The sequence below is a fragment of the Microcebus murinus genome, chromosome 21, assembly GCF_040939455.1.
Source record: "Microcebus murinus isolate Inina chromosome 21, M.murinus_Inina_mat1.0, whole genome shotgun sequence".
Classification (NCBI taxonomy): Eukaryota; Metazoa; Chordata; class Mammalia; order Primates; family Cheirogaleidae; genus Microcebus; species Microcebus murinus.
Genome location: NC_134124.1, coordinates 2,527,811 through 2,546,297, shown reverse-complemented (window position 1 = coordinate 2,546,297; position 18,487 = coordinate 2,527,811). Strand labels below are relative to the sequence as shown.

Sequence of the window (18,487 nt, the reverse complement as noted above, 5' to 3'; positions counted from 1 at the left end):
CAGTCAAAGAGGTTTTCAGAAGTCATTAGGTTTGGCTGTAATCAAAAGGATAGACTAACAAGTTGGCAAAAGATGTGGAACCATTAGAACTTTCATACAGTACTAGTAGGAATCTAAAGTGATACAGCTGCTTTGGAACATTGTTTGGTAGTTCCTTAAAAACATAAACCTTATGACCCAGCCATTATCCTCATAGAGATATACCCAAGAGAAATGAAAATACATGTTTACACAAAAACTTTCACTTTACTCAAGCATTCATAGTTGCAATTTTCATAATAGCCAAAAAGTGAAAATAACCCAAATGGCCATCAAATGAATGGATAAATTAAATACAGAATAAGTAAAATGCAGTATGTCCATACATTGGAATACTATTTGACCATAAACGGGAATGAAGTACTGATCATGCTGCAGCGTGGGTGAGCCTGTAAAACATTACACTGAATGAAAGGAGGTAGTCACAGAATGCCACACGTATTTTATGATGCTGTTTATATGGAATATCTAGATCAGGCAAATTTATAAAGACAAATGTTATTGCCAGGGTCTGGAGGGAAGAGGGAATGGGGAATGACTGCTAATGGGTATGTGGTATCTTTGGGGATGATAAAAATATTTTTAAATTAATTGTGATAGTTGTACAACTCTCTGAATTTACTAAATGCCATGGAAATGTGTGCTTTTAAAGAGTGAATTTTGGTGTGTGAATTATATCTTAATTTTAATTTCATAAATATCCCCCCATACACACACCCAGATCATCACATTGACAATATGCCATTTGAAAGACTGTAGGAAACCTGTTTCAGTGTTTTGGTTCTATATGTCTGACATAGAAGACCTCTTCTCAGCCGTGAGACCTAGTTGTGTTTTTTTTAACATTGTTTTAAATGAATTCTTCCACTTTTCTGTTTTCTTCTTTCTGAAGTTTTATCAGTGTTAAACTGTTTGTGGATGACTAGAGCTGGAAGTTGAAGTTAGATGAATAAAAATCAGACCTAGTGTAGCTACTCTTTTCTGTTTTTCGTCCAGAACGAAGATGACAGCCGCGCCAGTGAGAGCAAGAAGCCCAAAACGGAGGACAAGGGTTCAGGAGGCCACAAGCCGTCCAGCAGTAGAGAGTACGTCCCCAGAGCATGTGTGCCAGTGTTGGCAACATATGTGTATCGTTTGGTATTGGGTACTTTCTAGTGTGTTGTCAGAATGTTCCTTTTAGTAAGTATGTGTCATATACATGCACACACATGCATATACCAAAGAGTGGGAGCTTTTGCTTTTAGCTAAGAGGGATGGAAAACATTTAAGATTTAGTTATGTCTTCCTTTCTTCTTTTTTTGGTGGGGTTAGAGCGAGTATGGGGTAAGAATTAAAGTAAAGCTTACCGCTTTCTGATTAGACAACAAGCTTATCTGTAATTTCCAAGAGACTAGTTACTACCTTACAAGCATTAATCTCTTCTTTCACCATTCATCTATTTGTTCATCCAGTCCACCAATATTTATTGAGCACTTATTGTGTGACAGGCCATGTTTTTGGCACTGGATATTTAACCAGATAAAAACCAGATAAAATGCCTATCCTTGTGGAATTTACAGTTTTATTTTACTTTGCAGAAATCTTGTGTCCTAGCAATCAATTGTGAAAAACAAATTTTTGTCTTGAAAGCAGGCAAAGAGAAATGGAAAAATTCATCACCCTGTATTACAATATGGAGAAATGAGGGCATTTGTTTGGTTTGGCAGGTCATCTAAGCAGAGTACTACAAAAGAAAAGGATTTGTTACCTTCTCCCGCTGGGCCTGTTCCTTCAAAAGATCCAAAAACAGAGCATGGCTCTAGGAAGAGGACTATTAGTCAGTCTTCTTCCTTAAAGTCAAGTAGTAACAGCAACAAGGAGAATAGTGGCAGCAGCAAAAACAGTTCCTCTACATCCAAGCAGAAGAAGACTGAAGGGAAGACTTCCAGTAGTTCCAAGGAGGTTAAGGTAAGGTTTTGGGGCTTACGGCTTTTGGAAGTCACTCATTGCCATGTTATTTCTCCAAGATAACACTGTGCTTTGAAATTTTTGTGACATCTCATTAAATTTATATGTCTGTACATTTTACTCTCTAGATGTCATAATCCTGATAACAAATTTATACAGTGACGTGAGACGATGAAAGCAGTAAGTCAGCTGGCACAAGCTTACTGAGATAGAAACTGAAGGCCTGGTGTGGAATATGTTTATTGTCTCTGCTACTGGGGGAAGGAAGGCTGAGATGGGAAGATTTTTTTGAGCCCAGGAGTTCAAGTCTAGCACAGGCAATATTTTGAGACCCCATCATTATAAAAATAAGATAAAAAGATAGAAGCCAATAATTAGAAAAGTTGCTTATGAAAGTCTTTATAATAAGAACTAAATGGCTCTAGATTGACTTTTTGTATATTGTTTCAAAACGGCTTTGGGGCCAGGCACAGTGGCTCACGCCTATAATCCTAGCACTCTGGGAGGCTGTGGTGGGAGGATCTCTCAAGGTCAGGAGTTCGAGACCAGCCTGAGCAAGAGTGAGACCCCATGTCTACTAATTAGAGATTATCTGGACAACTAAAAATATATATAGAAAAACTTAGCCAGGCATGGTGGCTCATGCCTGTAGTCCCAGTTACCTGGGAGGCTGAGGCAAAAGGATTGCTGGAGCCCAGGAGTTTGAGGTTGCTGTGAGCTAGGCTGATGCCACTGCACTCTAGCCCTGGGAAGAGAACAAAACTCTGTCTAAAGAAAAAGAAAACTGGTTAAAATATCTGAAAACTTTTTTATTTTCAGAAAGCTTCATTTTCCTCAAGTAAATCTGAACGTAGGCCCTTGTAGGTCTGTTCATAAAACATAGAAGATAAAGCTGTTTTAGTAATGTTAATGCTACAACTTGCTATTCAAGAAGCCATTTCATAAACATGCAAGCTGTATGATAAAAAACTTAGCATTTTCTCAAGTCTCAGGACTTTTATTTTTATTCCTTGAAGTAAACTATAATGGATGGAACTGAAAAGCCTTTATCATACAAGAAAAGAAAAAGTTATTACATGGTTTTTTAAAATAGATTTTTAGTATATGTAGTACAGTTATATATTATTGGGTTTTCTAATGTTGAAACATCCATTATTTTGTGGGATATATTCTACTTGTTTATTGCGTTTTATTGAAAAATGTGTATTCATTTTCTTAAAGATACAGCTGGATGGCAGACAGCTGGAAAGAGAGAGGACCGTAGCGCTTGCATGGAGGCAGAATAGATATATTGATGGGAGGCAAAATGAAGTTTAGGAAAATGGTAAAATCCAAATTCCAGGAACGCCAGTTAAAAACTGTTTGAACTTGGGCAAGTTACTCAACCTCTTTGAGATTGCTTATTTACATGATCTAATAACAGTATGCATTTCATAGGGTTGTTAGGGATTAATGACAATGCTAGGTAGTTAGTTGAATTAGTTCCTGGTAAGTAGTGAGTACATAGTAAACATTAAGTATTATTGTTGCTGTTTTCACTGACTAGTGATTACTAATAAATTTTGCCCTAGGTAGTATTGCCATTTTTTGATACTAAGGTTTTTGTTTTCCTTATGTTCTAACAAGTGCCTCAGCCAGTGCCTGGCACATAGTAGACCCTTTGTAAGTGTTAGAATGAATACTTTGGTTGTATGAAATGGGCTCCTTTTTTTAATTATTATTTTTTCATGACCACTAGACCACCAAAGATAAAATGGACTCATAAAAGTTTCATAACAAGGAAGTTAGTTACTGAAGGCAATGAAATTTTATTTCCTTTTAACCAGTGACTGAAGGAATGCTATTAGTTTAATTTTTAATCTCCTCACAATTTTCAATGCATTTATATATTTTTTTGGTCAGGAAAAGGCTCCAAATAGCTCCTCAAACTGTCCTCCGTCTGCACCGAGTCTCGATTCTTCTAAGCCTCGGAGAACAAAACTTGCCTTTGATGACAGGTGAGAAAAATGAGATTTTTTAAAAGCACTTAAGAAATCTTTACAGTCAGCATATAAGAAACTTGTTTTAATTTCTGTCATTGACCAGAAGATTAATACTTGTATGTGATCCACAGAATATCCACGTTGTAATCTGAAAACTACCCGCTGGCCCTAGTACTGCTCTTTAACTTAACACCATGACCTTCGGGAGGGATGTGAATGATGGTAGAACCTTCCAGTAGAACCTTTAATGCTGCTGACCTCATTGTTAAAACAGGGGTTTTCTTAGATGAGGAAGAGCAGTGCTTTTTCCTCTGTATCTCCTCCAATGAAAGGTTATTTCTCTTTCCCGTATTTTATTTACACTTAATCTTTCAAACAACTTGGGTAAGTTAGTATTTAATGCTGGGGAGCTTGGTTTCTATTTTCCTAAGTAGATTTGCCATGAGTTGGCTCAACCGCAACTTACACTATCAAATTGATATAAACATGTCAGAAAAAAACTGAAATGAATGTTTAGTAATTTCCTTTCCTTGAGGACATGAAAACTGAAGGATACTAGAGACTAACGTGAACAAGTATTATCTTATGAAAATACTTGCCATTTTATTTATAATGAAAATTTATATTGCAGAAGTTATTCAGCTGACCATTATTTACAAGAAGCAAAAAAACTAAAGCACAATGCAGATGCATTGGTATGTAAATATTCCATTTACATTTATGTATTTAATCAAATTAACTTAAATCTTCATTGTTGTCTATAGCAGTAATAGGTCACTACTTATTGCTTTTATTCTCCTTTCTTCAGTCTGATAGGTTTGAGAAAGCTGTGTACTACCTTGACGCTGTGGTGTCTTTCATTGAATGTGGGAATGCGTTAGAGAAAAGTGCTCAGGAATCCAAATCCCCATTCCTTATGTATTCAGAGACGGTGGACCTCATCAAGTGAGTGAGAACGTACCACGCCATTGGCAATGACATTATTTCTTGACCCTTACGTAGTTCATGAGTATAATGATTGGGTTGTCATGCTCACATGTGATGTGTGCCTCCCTCAAACCTTGTTTGATGCAAGCATGTTATCCATTTGAAAATAATTTTCTTGGGAGGAAACAACATTATTTCTCTGGTCCATCTAGGAAGGGGCTGGTAAAACTGTATACATTAAACCAAAGGAGATGTGTAATCTTTTATTGTTCTTGGGGAAGGAGAACTAGGTACTTCAATAGGAAATTTTGCCTTTATTTAGGTTTGAGATTTTAATGTTTTTGGGGATGAAAGAAGTTATAATTTCAAGGTGAAGTATTACATTCTGTTTATCATTTGTTTGTTATTTGAACCCACAGATACACTATGAAGCTAAAGAATTACTTGGCACCAGATGCTACAGCTGCAGATAAGAGACTCACAGTGCTCTGGTGAGTTTTCTGTTTCCTCTTCTCTGATACATGACAGGCAGTTGTGCTGTGGGTGCTCTTCTGAATGTTTTCTTTGAGTCAGCCTCTCATAACCCTGTCATAATTCTGTGCTTCATGAATCAAGCATAAAGTAACGTAAAGTTATTTGATGACATGTGAGAACTAGTCCTAGGTTTCTTGGTCATCTTCCTCTCCCTAGGGTATGTGCCACAGTAAGAACACATCTTTTGGTTTTGCCTAAGGGTTAGTGCTGTGGCCTCATGCCACAGTCCACTCCCACAAGCCTGTCCTGTCCTTTTGTGCGGTGCAAGTGTGGGCTGTGCAGACGTGGCCGAGTGTGGTCTCCTGGTAAATAAGCTGCCCTTTTCTGTTGGCTAGCCTGCGCTGCCAGTCTTTGCTGTACCTGAGGCTGTTCAAACTGAAGAAGGAAAATGCTCTGAAGTACTCAAAGACGCTGACGGAGCACCTGAAGGTATGTGTAGAAGAGGAGGGGCTCTTTCCTAATTGGTAAGATTTGTCAAGTCTCCTGTCCCCAGCCCAGCAGTACTCTCGTGTTTAGGTAAAACACAGCAGGGGTGGAGCTACTGTGTGGGACCTTTCAAATAAGTTTGAGATTTCTTGGAAAAATTTTAATGCACATTGTCTGATTATAGAACTTATATAGCCATGTGCAGTAGCCATATGTATCCTTTCTAAGTGATCTTTGGTTTTCACTACCATCCTTCTTTTCAGACTGTTACCTTCCTTTGCTAAAATGCCTTCCTGTGTTTTTTTAGGCCAATACCACATAAATCCTCCTAAAATGCTCCTCAGATTATGACGTGGAACCTTTCAGCAACTTACCATTACCTTCAGGGTCAAGGCCAGACTCCTTAGCCTGGCCCACAGGTCTCTGTCTTAGTCCTCTTCTAAACCTCTGCTTTAGGCAAACTCTGTGGGCCACATATGGTCTCTTTTCTGTAGCGTCTGTGTACTTAGTGTGACCTCCCTGGTGTGCCCTTTCTCCTTTCCTGTATCCATGTGAGCATCTCTCATTCCTTCCTTGCCTCTTCTGTGAAGTCTTCCAGAGCACCCCAGTTCTCTCCTCATAATTTCTTTTTGCTGTATGTTTACACACACACATACACACATATTTTGGTATCTTACATTTATAAAGCTGCTTAAGATCAGCTCTGGCCAAATGTTTTTATTTAGTACTTTATTGGTATTTTTTTGTTTTGTTTGTTAAGTACATTTTTTTCCCCCACAGAATTCTTACAATAATTCTCAAGCACCATCACCTGGCTTGGGAAGGTAGGTAAAATTTTATTCTATAAAATATTATTTGTGACAAATTTGTAATATAAAATGGAATGGGTAGGGTCCGACTTCCAAAAATGGAAAGGTGACCACTTTTAAAAAATGAAAATTATCTCTAATAAAGTATTTTTAAAAGTTATATTTTCTCTTTTTTTTATGAATTAAAAATATAAAAATATAATCATAAAGATTAGAGATGGGACATTGCACCTATAGAAATCTAAGTTTTTAATACTACTCAACCCACCTCACAGTTTGATTTCCGTAATTACTTGGATTTATCACAGTGGATGTATCCCAACTCAAATCTTGGCGCTGCCAGAATTTAATAACAGTGGTACAACTGTGATTTCTACTCCGTCCCCATGTCACTCTCATCCCACCCACCTCCAAAAGAAGGAATAATGCTGGGAAACCTTTTTTTTAATCTGTTCAGTTATTATGTTTATGTGAACTGACATTTTATCTTTGGCCTGTATGTATTTTCTTAAACAAATTTATAATGTTGAAAGTGCAGATAAAAATGTGAATAACTAGTCCCCCCATACGCCAGTTTTGTTTGATTTTTTTTTTTTTTCAGTGTGAAAAAACCTTGGGCATTTCCACAAGTTTTAATACTCCCGAAATAAACCTGTCAGATTTCAACAAATGTGTTTTCTAAAAAATATTTAATTGGCAGGAAGTTTGAGATGATTGTAGTTGATTGAGTGAGAGGGTGATACCTCTTTGTCGGCTCTGAGTGTTTAGTTAAACTAGGAAAGTTTCAGAAATTACGGAATTGAAATAAAGATGTTCCTGGCGGGGCGTGGTGGCTCACATCTGTAATCCTTAGCTTTTTGGGCCACTGAGGTGAGAGGATTGCTTGAGGCCAGGATTTGAGACCAGCATGGGCAATAGTGAGACCCTGTCTGTATTTAAATTAAAAAAATAAACAAAAAAAGTTCCCATATACTGTCCCATTTACTGTCTCACTTTTTTGAGTTAAATGTGAATTCCACCCAACCTCCTACAAAACAGTTTGAAAAATCTGCAATTATGTACCTGGATTGATGGAAAGTGTGCTGAGGAGACTGCCTCAGCCTGGACAGGCATGGGTTCTGGATCAGTTTCTCATACCTCAGGTTTTGTTTGCAATAAATAAATATTCTATAGAATTAAAAAAAAGAAAGAAAAAGAAGGAAGTGTGCTGAGCTGAGGGGATCTGACTTCTAAGTCTTTGATCTGATAAGGTATATGACTAAGGTATACAACTAATGTTATATGACTTTTTTAGTAATCTCCCATCTCTTGTTCTGTTGTCATTCGTTAAAGCAAAGGTTATAGATAAGATCATAATTCACAATGGCTCTTAGTACTTATTTAAAAGAAATTGTACTTCCCTGGGAACCCATCTAATTTTAAAGAATCTTTAAGTTTTAAAAGTCTTCATGTGGGAAGAGTCGGTAGTGTGTGATTTCATAATATTCCCATGCCCACATGAACAAACTTCTCTTTCCCTGTGTTTAGCAAAGCTGTCGGGATGCCTTCCCCTGTCTCTCCAAAGCTGTCGCCAGGCAATTCAGGAAATCATTCTTCTGGGGCCAGCAGCGCTTCAGCAAGTGGCTCCTCAGTGACCATTCCACAGCGGATCCACCAGATGGCAGCCCACTACGTCCAGGTCACCTCCAACTTCCTCTATGCCACCGAAATCTGGGACCAAGCTGAGCAGCTTTCCAAAGAGCAAAAAGGTAGGTAGGTAGGTCTCTGGATAAACCTCGAAGGACGGAACCATTAAAAGGAACTTTTATTTTATTTTATTTTATTTTATTTTTTGAGACAGAGTCTCACTTTGTTGCCCAGGCTAGAGTGAGTGCCATGGCATCAGCCTAGCTGACAGCAACCTCAAACTCCTGGGCTCAGGCGATCCTCCTGTCTCAGCCTCCCAAGTAGCTGGGACTACAGGCATGTGCCACCATGCCCGGCTAATTTTTTGTATATATATTTTTAGTTGTCCAATTAATTTCTTTCTATTTTTAGTAGAGACAGGGTCTTGCTCAGGCTGGTTTTGAATTCCTGACCTCGAGCAATCCGCCTGCCTCAGCCTCCCAGAGTGCTAGGATTACAGGCGTGAGCCACCGCGCCCGGCCAGGAACTTTTATAATTTAATTAACTTTTTGGTCTGTATTTAATGTTATTACCTAGTTAAGATTGAACGATAATCAGTTTGTTAATACTCTCCCCTGCTGACCGGTCATGGTGACTCACACCTGTAATCCTAGCACTGTGGGAGGCCGAGGCGGGCGGACTGGTCAAGGTCAGGAGTTCGAAACCAGCCTGAGCAAGAGTGAGACCCCATCTCTACCATAAATAGAAAGAAATTAATTGGCCAACTAATATATGTAGAAAAAATTAGCCGGGCATGGTGGTGCATGCCTGTAGTCCCAGCTACTCGGGAGGCTGAGGCAGCAGGATTGCTTGAGCCAGGAGTTTGAGGTTGCTGTGAGCTAGGCTGATGCCACGGCACTCACTCTAGCCTGGGCAACAAAGCGAGACTCTGTCTCAAAAAGAAAAAATACTCTCCCCTGCTTAACAATCATATTAAATGTAACTGAATTTGGTCAAAAAATGCCTCTCATGATACTGGTGACAACAGTTGTCACTGTTGCCCTGAGTAGAGTGCTGTGGTGTCAGCCCAGCTGATGGCAACCTCACTCTTCTGAGACAGTTAATAGTAAATTTGGCCATAGGCTTAGGATCACATCTACACTTTGTGTACATCTGAGGTGTTTAATATGTAAGAAAACACATTTATACAGGAATTGTAGGTATATTAGAAGAAACTTATGAGATAATGGAGGCTATGAAAGGAATGGATTTCTTAGCATTTTAAAAAATTCAGTTGTTTGGGGCTTTGTACCTTAAAAGTTTGTTTTCTCAAACTAAGGACATTGAGAATTAGAAAGTATTTGAAGATCTTAGGGGAAAATACTGCATAAACACCATCTTATTTTAGTAGGCATTACTAGCAAATATGTGTGTATAGCATCTATTCAGGTAGATCTTTTGCAGAAAAACACCAAAGTAGCCAATCAAGTGTCCTTTTGTCACAGAGTGCATTCAGATGCTTACAGTATGAACAGGTAATCAGATGCAAATGAAAGATTTCTATCTCTAAAAGAGGGGTCATGGTAAAAGGAAGGTAGAAGGGGAACCCCAACATTTAACATAAAGTCATGTTTAAAGAAACATAATTTGTTCCCAAAATTTTAAATATTGCCAGTGTTTCCCAGGAAATGTTAGAGAGCTGGAATTCCTCCAAGTCACCCCTACTTTCTTTCTTTCTTTCTTTCTTTTTTTTTGAGACAGAGTCTCACTTTGTTGCCCAGGCTAGAGTGCCATGGTGTCAGCCTAGCTCACAGCAACCTTAAACTCCTGGGCTCAAACGATCCTACTGCCTCAGCCTCCTGAGTAGCTGGGACTACAGGCATGCACCACCATGACCAGCTAGTTTTTTCTGTATATATTGGCCAATTAATTTATTTCTATTTATAGTGGAGATGGGATCTTGCTCTTGCTCAGGCTGGTTTCAAACTCCTGACCTCGAGTAATCAGCCCACCTCAGCCTCCCAGAGAGCTAGGATTATAGGCGTGAGCCACCGCACCCAGCCCACCCCTACTTTCTATTTGTCTCCTTGATGCCAGTGTTTGAGCCTCTTTTTTCCTTTTCTTTTTTTGTATGGAAATTTTTGAACATGGACTAAAGGAAAGAGAATGATATAATGAACCCCACGTACCTTTCATTCAACTTTGGCTTCTGCAGCACATTTTGCCAGTCTTGTTCCATCTGTGTGTGTGCCTGTCTCCCTCCCTCCCTCCCTCCCTCTCTCTCTCTCACTTTTCTGCCCCCCCCAGAAAGTATTATAAAGCAAATGCCAGATATCATGACATTTCACCTGACAATACTTTTTACTGTGCATCCTTAAGTGATAAGAACTTTTCAAAAACATGTCCACCATGCCTTTATCACAGCTACCAAAGTTTTTTTTTTTTTTGAGACAGAGTCTCACTTTGTTGCCCAGGCTACAGTGAGTGCCCTGGCTTCAGCCTAGCTCACAACAACCTCAATCTCCCGGGCTCAAGCAATCCTACTGCCTCAGCCTCCCAAGCAGCTGGGACTACAGGCATGCACCACCATGCCTGGCTCACTTTTTCTATATCAGTTGGCCAATTAATTTCTTTCTATTTATGGTAGAGATGGGGCCTCGCTCTTGCTCAGGCTGGTCTCGAACTCCTGACCTCAAGCAATCCACCCGCCTCGGTCTCCCAGAGTGCTAAGATTACAGGCGTGAGCACCCCAGCTACCAAAGTTAATAACTCCTTTATATTATCTATATTCTACCATGACATTTCTCCTATTGTGTAAAATATCTTTTGTTTTAAATAGTTGGATTTATTTCCAAGCAGGATCCAAGCAAGGTCTACACATTCAATTTCATTAATAAGTTTCTTAAGTGTCACCCTCCCCTCCTCCCATCTTTTTTTTTTTTTTTGGCCATGCCATTGATTTTTGAGGAGAACCCGGGCGATAGAATGTCATGTTCTGGATTTGACTAATCCCTTCCTCATGGTGTCAGTTATTCTTCTGTCCCCCTTATTTTCTTATGTTGGTAGTTACATCTTGAGACTCAATTCAAGTTCAGTATTTTAGATAAGACTATCTCCTAGGGGGTGCTAGGAGATAGTCACATGACATCCTGTTAGGAGGCAGGTAATGACTGTCCCTGTTTGGTGATAGTAAGTTTGGTCAGTAGATTCAGTCGGTAGTATCAGCCTGATTGGTTTGATGTAAGATTCCCTATTATATTTTAACTTAAGCATCCATTGATGATCATTGCCTGGATCCATTATTATATTAGGAAATAGAAAATTTGTCAGGAATTTTCGATTCTGACATTCCTTCTGCATTTAATAGCTGGAATTTTGTAAAAGAGAGCCTTCTCTCAAGTGTTTGGTTGTCTCCTCCTTTGCATAGCATGAAATCTTCATCATGAGAATGACCCTTTTTTCTCTGCACATCTAAAAACCCTCTTCGGCCGGATGCGGTGGCTCACGCCTGTAATCCTAGCACTCTGGGAGGCCGAGGCGGAAGGATTGCTCGAGGTCAGGAGTTCGAAACCAGCCTGAGCAAGAGCGAGACCCCGTCTCTACTATAAATAGAAAGAAATTAATTGGCCAACTAATATATATACAAAAAATTAGCCGGGCATGGTGGCGAATGCCTGTAGTCCCAGCTACTTGGGAGGCTGAGGCAGGAGGATTGCTTGAGCCAGGAGTTTGAGGTTGCTGTGAGCTAGGCTGACGCCACGGCACTCACTCTAGCCTGGGCAACAAAGCGAGACCCTGTCTCAAAAAAAAAATAAAAACCCTCTTCTTAGTCCTTCATCCCTCTGCTCCCCAAATTACACTGGGATCAAATCTTAAGATATTGTTTTCTCCTCCTCTACTCAGGGGTGTAGCCTTTCACATGTACACGAGCCTACATTTGTTCATGTAGGAGGAATCCTTTTATTTCTGTCTCTTAAATTTTCAAACCACTGTCATGGGGTTTAGTGCATGATGTATGGTTATGGCTGAAAGGTTGGCTGCTGGCTGCTGTCATAAATACCTACCCTCACAGGGGCTATCACGAGAAACATGCAAAGAACATCTTCCCTCTTGTATCCCTTGCTTCTTATACAAAAACAATACACAAAATTTTTTGAGAATCAAATAGTACATTGTGGCACTAGGTCTTCATTTTAAATGATGTTAATGGCATAATAAGAATTTATAATTTCCATCAGTGGAATTCTTGATCATACATTCTGTTTAAATGTTGAATGACTTAGGGAATAAATATAACTTGAGAGACTATGGGTAATTTGTTCTAAAACATGGACCGTAATCCTTTTAGTGTGGGAGGGGGTGTTTTTTACTTCATATGAATGTTATTTTACAGTCTGTACTCAAAATTTTAGAGCAGTGATTCAAAAGCATATGCATCATTTAACAAATATTTTTGGTTTTCTAGAATTCTTTGCTGAACTGGATAAAGTAATGGGCCCTCTCATCTTTAATGCGAGCATTATGACAGATCTAGTTCGTTACACCCGACAAGGACTGCACTGGCTTCGCCAGGATGCCAAGTTGATATCTTGAACTGAACACATTCTCGTTGCCTCTGATTTTCTCCACAACACTGTGTCACACCACGAAGGAAAACTGCCATACCACACCACCTAGTCGACACTAAGAATGAGGAATGGTTTTCTCCTCCTTGGTCAATGTCTCATGTCAATTGGCCCCTTTAATATTCCCAATGTGAAAAATTATTTAAATGCTTTTAAATCTGCAGCACATTGATAAGATGGTTTCAGTGATCTATAATAAGATTGAAATACCAGTTGCAATTCATAACTAATCAATTGAAATACTATTTATTTTAATTTTTTTAAGTTCCCAGATTGGGGCTAGTTTAAAACTTAGTTATTTCTGCCTATACATTTACTCTGTTGAATATTTAGCATAAATTTAAAGTAGGCATTTTTATTTATATACTTTGGGAGCTTTGTTACCTAATAATGTCTTTGTGGTAGCTCTTATAAGAGTAAGAATTGGTTCACCTAAAATAAGGACATATTCTTTCTATACCTACTACCTGATATTATTTGAAATCTTAACTACAATTTTATTATTGTAGTCTTTATGGTTAGTATTAGGATATTCTTCTACACATATGAGAAGATGGCATTCTACATGGATGTAAAATGAAATGTGTCTGATTTGGTATGCATTATTTCAAAAACTGTGAATGTGAATAACACTACAACAATCACAAGGTGACTATAACTTGCATCTGATGCATTACAGAAGAGGGCAGGCAAACTCCGTAGAAGACACATATCATGTTGAACGGTTTCATAAAAGGACAATCTTGAACTGTATGGATTTTATTAAAAACATATATTGTTTTTTAAGAAATGGGATGTCGCTGTGTTGCCCAGGCTGATCTTGAACTCCTGGGCTCAAGCGACCCTCCCGCCTCAGCCTCCCCAGTAGCTGGGACTGCAGGTGCACCCACTGTGCTCAGCTCACGTGTCCCCTTTTGTTGCTAATCATTTGACACTTAATTCAAACAGAATAAGTTACTGGAGGAAAAAGGCAGTTCCTGAGGGTTGCTGCCTACGTCTCTTTAATTGACAATGTTTGAAAGTTAAAACCTTTTTTAGACTTTTGTTTTGCTCATAGTAGATTGCGATGCTCTGATGAGAGCACACAGTGACTGACGTAGCAGTGGGCCTGGGCTTTGGTGTGTGTGCTTTTGGCACACGACTCCCAGTTCAGATGCCTGCTATAGAGATGATGGGTTTCCCCTTTTTAAGCCTGTCTTGTATTTATTCTTTTTGTATTGAGAAGGCCCTCATCAATGATGTATGCTTCTGATGGGATCAGAAAATTCACACTAGAAGAATACCTAACTTGGTTTAATGTGAGCTCTCTTGGGAAGGGGAGGGGAAAAGAGGGTAGAGCTTAAGAAGCCAGCTCTGTAAGAGTTGTGTGTCAAAGTACCTTTCCCTGCAAGGTGCATATAGGAGTCAAAGGTAAGACGTTTACCCTCTACACTTTGTTTTTAATGCCCCTATCATGTTTGGTGTGCCTTAAATCTTACCTTTAAATGAAGACTCTATGGATTGTTTACAGATGAAGTTTTATACTAGGACCAGATTGTCCATAACTGGTTGGTCTTCTACAGTAATAATGTTCAATTCTCTTCCTTCTAAATCTTCCTTCAGGATTACGTAAAGATTAATACTTCCAGAAAAGCTCATGCTTTGGTACATGACTTAGTCTAACCAATTGGGCAATGCTGCTTCAAAAAACAGTCTGCCCTTCTCCCCATTCCAAAAATAAACCCATACAATCAGAAAACAAAGAGATTGCCCTACTGTTTGTAGTTGATTGCTCAGGCTTGAAATGGGAAAGGGGGAAGAAGGGTAGAAAAGCTCCAAGTCCAGTGGTGCAGTGAATCCTTTGTGTCTGAGTCTTTTTATACTTACTTCTGAAGCTGGCGTACTGTCATTGTCCTGTGGCCTCCTGTGTATGGAGCTTCTTAACTGCTTGTGTACCTCAAGTTGTCTTTACATATCGCTGAAGATTGAGACCTACAAATTATGTTGAATTTATTGACCTTTTTCCCTTGGATAAATTGCCTCTGATATCTTTTTAATTTAATCTTAGTGTGTTCTAGAAACAGTTTTCCTTAAGAGGCAACTTCTCAGTGATCATGGTAGTTATTTAGTAAGAAATAACTGTTATTAAGCAAGTGCGTGTATGTCTTGTCCTCTGATTTCTCTGACTCTGATTCCTTAATTTGCAGTGATGTCTTAGAAATGGGAAAAGTATCCCCTGGACTTGTAGACTCAGCACCAGCCAGTGGGGCACGTCTAAGTTCTGGTATATTCTGGTCTCTCGTGTGTCCTGAAAGGCAGCAGGAGCACTTCTTGGGTCACACTGATACTTAGTTAAAGCGGAGTTTCCTGCGTGTTTTATGGTGCTGCTCTATAAGATGTTTCTCTTCAAAACGGTGTTAATTCTTGGAGAATGAATTTTTTTAAGCTTTTCATTGTGGAGGGTTTTTCCCATAGCCCAGCACTGGGCGGTGGATCAAAGTCCTGTTCTAGATGATTGAATTCTCAATGTCACAGCTGTGGAAATGCTGCTCCCTCCCTGTGCCTGTGTCCTCAGATGCCCTGTCCATGCCGTCGTCTGCTCTAGCACATGCTCTGGACACCTGTGCAGGTGACGTGCCTCCCTCCACAGTCGTGTCCTCAGTGTTTTCTAGCCATTTAAAACTGAATTTGACAAGTGGCTAAAATCTTACCTTAGTCTGAGACTTGTACTTACTATATAGTTAATTCTAGAAATAGCAACTATTTTAACAATTACTCTGTTGACTGCTCTCTAAGACCACACTTGTATGCCAGGAGGCAACATCCTGCACCACTGGACTCTTGACAGGCAACCGCCCAGCCGGCCGTGGTGGGGGAGGTTGTCGCAGTCCTACCTGGGCGGGCTGCGGGGAGCCCTCCCGCCAGGTGATGCAGGCTCCAGTCTGGCTGGAGAGCATCCAGCCCGTTCCTTGCCTCAGTGCCACCTTTTTCTGGGCAAGTAGCCAAAAGTGACTCTATAAGCAGTGAGTACTTCAGATAAATTTACAGCTGTAGCTGCCGAAGAGTGGAGAAGGTTGGCCACCACTGATGTACTTCTCCGACTCAAGGACGCTGTAGAGCACTGTGTGCACGCGCCCACGCGCCTGTGTGTCCGAGCGCTTTGGCACTGGCGGATCCCTGGGCATCTGGGCTGCACTTTGAGTGTCACGCTTGTGGCTTTATTAGATTCACTGTTTTTTTGAAATTGTTGTTCGTTTCTTTTCATTCAAGGTTTAATCGGCTAGATCAGACAGCATCATTTTGTATTTAATGACAGAGGAAGTTTGGTACATTAACTGTTAATGAACGAGCTTGCGTCATTGAAGCAAGAGCCTACGAAAGGCACCTGTTAGAAATGAGCATGCTGGCTCTGCAGGCCAGGGCTCAGTGGAGGGTCAGGGCAGCCAGTGGCGTTCCAGTCAGGGTGCCTGGGCGTGCAGAGGAGGGAGGGCACTCGTGCACTCTTCTGGGTGTGAGGGTCTGCAGCGCTGGATCTTAAAATTATGTACACATACACACTTTATATATATGTATGTATGTATGAAAACATGAAATTAGTTTGTCAAAAATGTGTGTGTTTAGTATTTTAGCTTAGTGCAACTATTTCCACATTATTTATTAAATTGATCTAAGACACTTTCTTGTTGACACCTTGAACGTCAGTGTTCAAGGGTGCAATGTGTATTCCCTTAGATTGTTAAACCTTAATTACTATGATTTGTAGTGAAATAACTTTAAAATATATTTGAGCCCGTCTGTAGTGTAATAGGGCTCATACAGGGTGGGAAGGATTTTAATTTTCCAGTTGCTAATTGAACAAAATGGGCTCATTGTGTATTTTGGTTTATAGGAGTTTGTGTCTGGATTCCAGGAACATCTACTGGGGATGGCTGTTTCAGGCATTGTGATGATGTTTTTTAAAAACCTAAGCTGGGGAGCCAGAGCATTTCAAATCTGTATAGACTCCTATAACTCATGTTCCCTAATACGTGGAACACAGATTTCATTTCAGCTTTATGTATCAGTGTGTTGGAGAGGCAGACTTTTTTCCAGTAATAACATTGTATATCTAAGGTTGCTATTCCGTAAAATCAATTAAAGAGCTAATTATTGAATGGCTTGGAATATGTAGTGACAAAAGACCAAATTCTTTGTGTTTGTGAGCATATCTTTCACATATTTACTAATGGAGAAATTCATTTTGGACTTCTGTACCCTAAAAGCAAGCTAGCAAGTGACAGGAAATGAATTGCCAGGAGTTGGTAAGGTGAATGCTAATCTTACTAAACCCCTGTTCACATGAAACCCTGTGGTTAATTAAAAAGAACTTGCTGTCTCCAGAAAAGGGAGAAAGAGTAACCATCTCTTAATGGAATTTGGTATTACAGTTAAGTCTTAGAGACTGAGAGATCCTTAGGCTTAGAGATCTTTGGGTGTCGTAGGACGGCAGCCTTGGCGTCGCCACGTAACGCAGCTGGCTTTCAGGAACGTCGGCACTGACCTCTCCGTGCCGCCGTTGCTCGGCTAAGCGTGACTTTTGCCATTCTTAAAACAGAAACAGAAAACAAAGCTTTCTAAGTGAATGTGGAAAAACTCCTGCACAGAAATTCTAGTAGTAGTTAGTTTTGTGACCTCTTCCTGCTTCCACGCGGAGGTTTCTTTTCAGCTTTTAACCGTTGGAATTTTCTACCTGCTGTGTTCCTCTCTGGAAAATACCTATTTGGAAATGCTGCCTTTCAAACCAATGCCGTGATCATCCATACTCGTTGGGTTTGTTGTTGCTGTTCAAGAAGTGTCCCCATTTTACACCTGTGCGCACACACCTGGCAGATCATCGACGTTTGCATTCAGCAGGACTGGGGTGGGGTGGGGCTCACCAACAGAGCTGGCCCAGCGGACAGTGCCCAGACAGGCCCCGCCTAGGCAGGCCGGCGTGCAGTTGGTAAGCACAGCTACGAAAGTTTCTGTCTAGCCTCCATTTCGAATGGTTTTAGGGAATTTTGTATATGGAGGATGGAAATACTTATATATTTATTAAATCCTTTTATCTTATTTGACATTAAAATTATTTGGTAAATAATGGTTTGATATTTGGGGAGGGTTTTGGAGGGGTTGTAAAGCCGCTGATAAACTAAAAGCCTGTTGATTCTGCAGAAAGGTACTGTTCGTGACGGATAGGATGCCTTTGTTTTGTACATGATCCAGATCTTTGTTTTACATTTCTTTTACCCAAAATATTTAGGCATCTGACATTTTTCAACCAAAATTTCAATTATATACTGTGATTTTTTTATTTGTTGCAATACATTACAATTTCAGAGGTACTTTGGGGCTCAAAAGCTAGGATTTCTAAGTCAGTATGTGCATTTCACATAATGAAGCTGTTAATGGTGAGCAAAGTATTATATACTAACTAGATTTTTCCACATCTGTATAGTATATTATATGTATTTTGTGGTATTGAAATTATAGAAAGTTTAGAGTGTCAAACATGCGTTTAATGTGTATTTTTAAACAAATTTATGGCAATTAAAATATTTGGAGACAAGGGTATCACATTTCAATTTGTAAAGAT

The 18,487-nt window shown here is 39.7% G+C and overlaps 1 protein-coding gene and 1 non-coding gene across 4 annotated transcripts in view; both read left to right on the top strand.

Annotated features, from left to right (window-relative positions):
- The window catches only part of AFF4 (ALF transcription elongation factor 4), a 62,530-nt gene extending 44,068 nt beyond the window's left edge, over positions 1 to 18,462 (top strand). For all 3 annotated transcript variants that reach the window (XM_075996033.1, XM_012762143.3, XM_012762140.3), the window contains 10 exons: positions 1,036 to 1,124; positions 1,746 to 1,986; positions 3,889 to 3,983; positions 4,600 to 4,663; positions 4,777 to 4,913; positions 5,315 to 5,386; positions 5,765 to 5,858; positions 6,636 to 6,679; positions 8,192 to 8,412; positions 12,735 to 18,462. In XM_075996033.1, the coding sequence (XP_075852148.1) occupies positions 1,036 to 1,124; positions 1,746 to 1,986; positions 3,889 to 3,983; positions 4,600 to 4,663; positions 4,777 to 4,913; positions 5,315 to 5,386; positions 5,765 to 5,858; positions 6,636 to 6,679; positions 8,192 to 8,412; positions 12,735 to 12,862 (1,185 nt within the window). In that variant the 3' untranslated portion in view covers positions 12,863 to 18,462. The remainder of the gene's footprint in view (positions 1 to 1,035; positions 1,125 to 1,745; positions 1,987 to 3,888; positions 3,984 to 4,599; positions 4,664 to 4,776; positions 4,914 to 5,314; positions 5,387 to 5,764; positions 5,859 to 6,635; positions 6,680 to 8,191; positions 8,413 to 12,734) is intronic.
- Positions 4,959 to 5,061, top strand: LOC142863128 (small nucleolar RNA U13). Its single transcript, XR_012914022.1, has one exon. It is a non-coding gene; the product is annotated as a small nucleolar RNA U13 (small nucleolar RNA).
- Positions 18,463 to 18,487: the final 25 nt, after the last annotated feature.